The sequence below is a fragment of the Eurypyga helias genome, unplaced genomic scaffold, assembly GCF_000690775.1.
Source record: "Eurypyga helias isolate BGI_N326 unplaced genomic scaffold, ASM69077v1 scaffold6794, whole genome shotgun sequence".
In the NCBI taxonomy this organism is placed as follows: Eukaryota; Metazoa; Chordata; class Aves; order Eurypygiformes; family Eurypygidae; genus Eurypyga; species Eurypyga helias.
In genome coordinates this window covers 1-3872 of record NW_010244254.1, presented here as the reverse complement: position 1 = coordinate 3872, position 3872 = coordinate 1, and the positions used below count along the sequence as shown (strand labels likewise).

Below are 3872 nucleotides of genomic sequence, written 5' to 3'. Positions count from 1 at the left end.
ACAGCTTCTCTGGGCAACCTGTTCCAGTGCCTCACCACCCTCATAGTCAAAAATGTCCAATCTAAATCCACCCTCTTTCAGTTTAAAACCATGTCCTGTGACTCCCACAGGCCCTGGTAAGAAGTATCTCCACCATCTTTCTTAGCAGCCCCCTTTATATATTGAAAGGCCACACCAAGGTCTCCCCAGAGCCTTCTCTTCTCCAGGCTGAACAAGCCCAACTCTCTCAGCCTGTCCCCATAGCAGAGCTGCTCCAGCCCTCTGAGCATCTTCGTGGCCTGGACCCACCTTGCTCCAACCAGTCTATACCCTTCTGATGTCGGGGGCTCCACAGCTGGACACAGCACTCTAGGTGGGGTTAAAACCCCACCAAAGCCCCCCCCCCCTGCCACAGGCAGGGACACCTTCCACTGAACCAGTTTGCTCAAAGCCTCATCCAGCCTGGCCTCCAGGGATGGGGCATCCACAACTTCTCTGGGCAACCTGTTCCAATGCCTCACCACCCTCATAGTCAAAAATGTCCAATCTAAATCCACCCTCTTTCAGTTTAAAACCATGTCCTGTGACTCCCACAGGCCCTGGTAAGAAGTATCTCCACCATCTTTCTTAGCAGCCCCCTTTATATATTGAAAGGCCACACCAAGGTCTCCCCAGAGCCTTCTCTTCTCCAGGCTGAACAAGCCCAACTCTCTCAGCCTGTCCCCATAGCAGAGCTGCTCCAGCCCTCTGAGCATCTTCGTGGCCTCCTCTGGACCCACTCTAACAGTCCGTGACTTTCTTGGGGCCTCAGAGCTGGATGCAGCTCTCTAGGTGGAGTCTCCCAAGGGGGACAATCACCTCCCTTGACCTGCTCACCACACTTTTTATGCAGCCCAGGATGCAATTGGTTTTCTAGGCTGCAAAAGGATACTGATGAGAAACGCTACAGCGTTTAAACGCCATCTCCTACTGCCGTCTCTGTAGTGACACTCAAACATTCCCACAACCGTAGGCTCGGCTGAATGCTGTCAAGCTTGCAGTGGACACAGACAGGAGTAACCCAGCTGCACCCACTACCCCAATGGCACTGGTTGTGAATGGAGCAGTGGTTGATGGCTGTTTTCCAAGTACTCATCAGCTGATTCTGGGAAGACACTCACCATTCAGCCTTAGGCCAAAGGCTGCCATGACACAATAAAGTCATATCCTTGAACATACTCAAAACTACAGCAGATCTCATTTAACTCTGGAAGAATATAAGTTTTATATTATTTATGACTGCACTGCTATTTGTAAAACAGTCATTTTCATCTATGGTTTCCTGGTTACTTCTAAATAAATAATATTCCTAGTGACAAACATCTTAATGGCTTTTGAAACCAGATTCTTTTTTATCCTGAAGTTTTTGCTGCTGAATGCAGTGCTTGTGAAAGATGCTAGAAAACCACCTAGCAGGAGGCTTTGCAGCGTTTAGTTTGCATCAACAATTAAGAGACACGTGCTGCACACACTGCGACACAGCATCAGCAAAGACAGTTCTTACGAAAGTGAACTACAGGAACATAGGGCTGAACGAGCTCCTGCGCTCTTGACATTACTCCTGCTGTGGCCAGCAGCAAATGCAAACCATGCTGTTGGGTTTGGGATGCAAACACTTGCAACTGGAACCAAGCCATCAAGTTCAATTCATTATGAACAGGCTTTGGAACTGATTGACTCAGCGTCAGTTCAAACCAGTGACACAACTGAGAAGCTTCTATTTCATTACATCACCTCTGGAAAAGATTAACACAACATATACGCACTCCTGTTCTTGAAAGGAAAATCACATTCAAGACAAAATTCATTAAAAGTCTCAGTCTAGAACAACTAGAAATGAGAAAGAGACTCACTGGATCTCTGGAAACTATTACTGGCTGGCAAATCAGTGGAGCCTTCATTTCAAAGAATTTGAGCCAGTTATTCACATCCTCATCGGTGTTCAGAGGACAGGCAGAAAATTCTGGAGGCTAAAACAAAAGTAAAAGCTTTATAAGTGAAAGGAAGACACTCGTATCAAGACACAGTTTCTCTAGCAACTTCCTTTCATTATTCCCCTCTCCTCTATTCTGTTGAAAACATCCCTTCTTGCCTAAAAGCAGCTTACCAGTGCCCACTGCTGTGATTCTGCCAGCAACAGAAGTGACCAGAATATTGCTGCTTTCATCGCACAGGTAGTGGGAGAACCTCTGAAGATCCTCCTCCTGCTATATTTTAGAAGCTCAGTTATTTCAAAAAAAGAAAAAAATCTGTTGCTTCTTACAAGTGTCATCTCAGTTCATGTATTTAATTTCAATTCATTTTACAATAGTTCTACATTTCTTTAGCTACCCACGGATTTCAAAAGAAATTGGCGTTAAGGCCAAGTAATACAGCATCACTGGTTTTGTAACCTCAGTTTCATAATGTCAGCTCCTTACTTTATTGCACTGTTTATACTAGCAGTTCATGGATACATTTAAAAGTGCAAACCAAAGTCAAGGCACTAAGATGTTACACCCTGATGTATACTTCTGTTTTCAGAAGGATGAAGAAAGTTCTGTGAATTGAGACCAACTTACCATAATGTGAATCTTTGCTTTCCCCTTCTGAATGATAAAGGTACCACCCATCCCAACTGGCTTTTCTCCATAGTGTTTCTCTAAAATTTGTCTCAGACAAGACACAAAGTTGAGTTCCCCAGTTCTTCCATTGGCTTTCACTTCAATGACCTGGAGAATAAGGTTAATTTGTCACCGAGTCTCCCACTGCTACAGTCCGCAAAGGTTAGTGAAAGCTTCTCTGAAATTATTCCAAGCTTATAACCCAAGATGACTCTTTGAAAATGTGAGTTTCCCTTGCATCCTTCTTTCCCTTGCATCCTGACTTTCTGTTCAGGGATGGCTTTGCCTGCGAAGGCTGCTGGGCAGCAACTCATTTACTCACACACCAGAAAATGGTATAAGCAACCCTTTTCTACCCACCAGCTGGCTTCAACTCCATTTTAAAGAAACTCTTGGAAAGAGGAAAGACTGCTCAGTAGTTTTTGATGGCTCTGCCAACACTGCTTTGTGCTAGCTGTGTTGGGGGAAGCACTTCTACAAAAAATCCAGACAAGTGCCTAGACCTGATTTATACTTAAATCACTGCTAGCTTGGAACGGGTTTGGGTGGATGATTTATGATGTAAAAGTTTTAGTAAACTAATACTTATCCCTCAAAAATTCAGATGCCTGTCTCCACCAATTCTTCCTCTTGTTCACCAGCATCAGTTCCTCACATTTGAATATTCTTCCATGGAATTACTATTTTACTACTATCACAGAAACCTTCCGTGAGAACACCGAAACACGAGTTTCCCTTCGGTCACAAAGCTCTACAAGCCAAGTCACCTTTGATCCAAGTGCGTACCTTACCAGGTTGGCCCTCACTGGCATAAAGGTTGGCCAACAGCCCAAACTCGCAGTCAGTGTATTTACTGCTGTACTTCTCAAGCAGGCACCCTTTATCTGCAGGATTTATCTGAGCAATGTAGCTCCCATTTACAGCATTCTTTTTCTCACTCTTAGTTTCAACAATAGGGATAAGCTGAGAAAAGAACATGTAAGAGTAAGTCAAATAAGTCAATAAGAACACGTAAGAGTTAGTCAAATGAACAGAACTTTTATAACACAGCATAAACACAATTTAAGCTACCTCTGGAGAGTTAAATTTAATATTACATTAAGATGAATGCTAAAAAAAAGGAAAAAAAAAGGTCTAACCATTGAGATCTGTGGCCTGCATGCAAGTACTGGAATTCCACGTAGTACCTACTCACTGTACACGAACAACCAGTATTATAGTGGTCCAAACTTAATCATAGAATCACAGAAT

At 43.7% G+C, this 3872-nt stretch overlaps 1 protein-coding gene across 1 annotated transcript; it reads right to left on the bottom strand.

Moving 5' to 3' along the window:
* Positions 1-1871: 1871 nt before the first annotated feature.
* On the bottom strand, positions 1872-3584 carry LOC104508154 (ester hydrolase C11orf54-like; the record flags this gene model as incomplete). Its single annotated transcript, XM_010149679.1, has 3 exons — positions 1872-1988; positions 2580-2729; positions 3408-3584. Coding segments are annotated over 3 exons (444 nt in total), but the record flags the coding sequence as incomplete, so codon positions are not given.
* Positions 3585-3872: the final 288 nt, after the last annotated feature.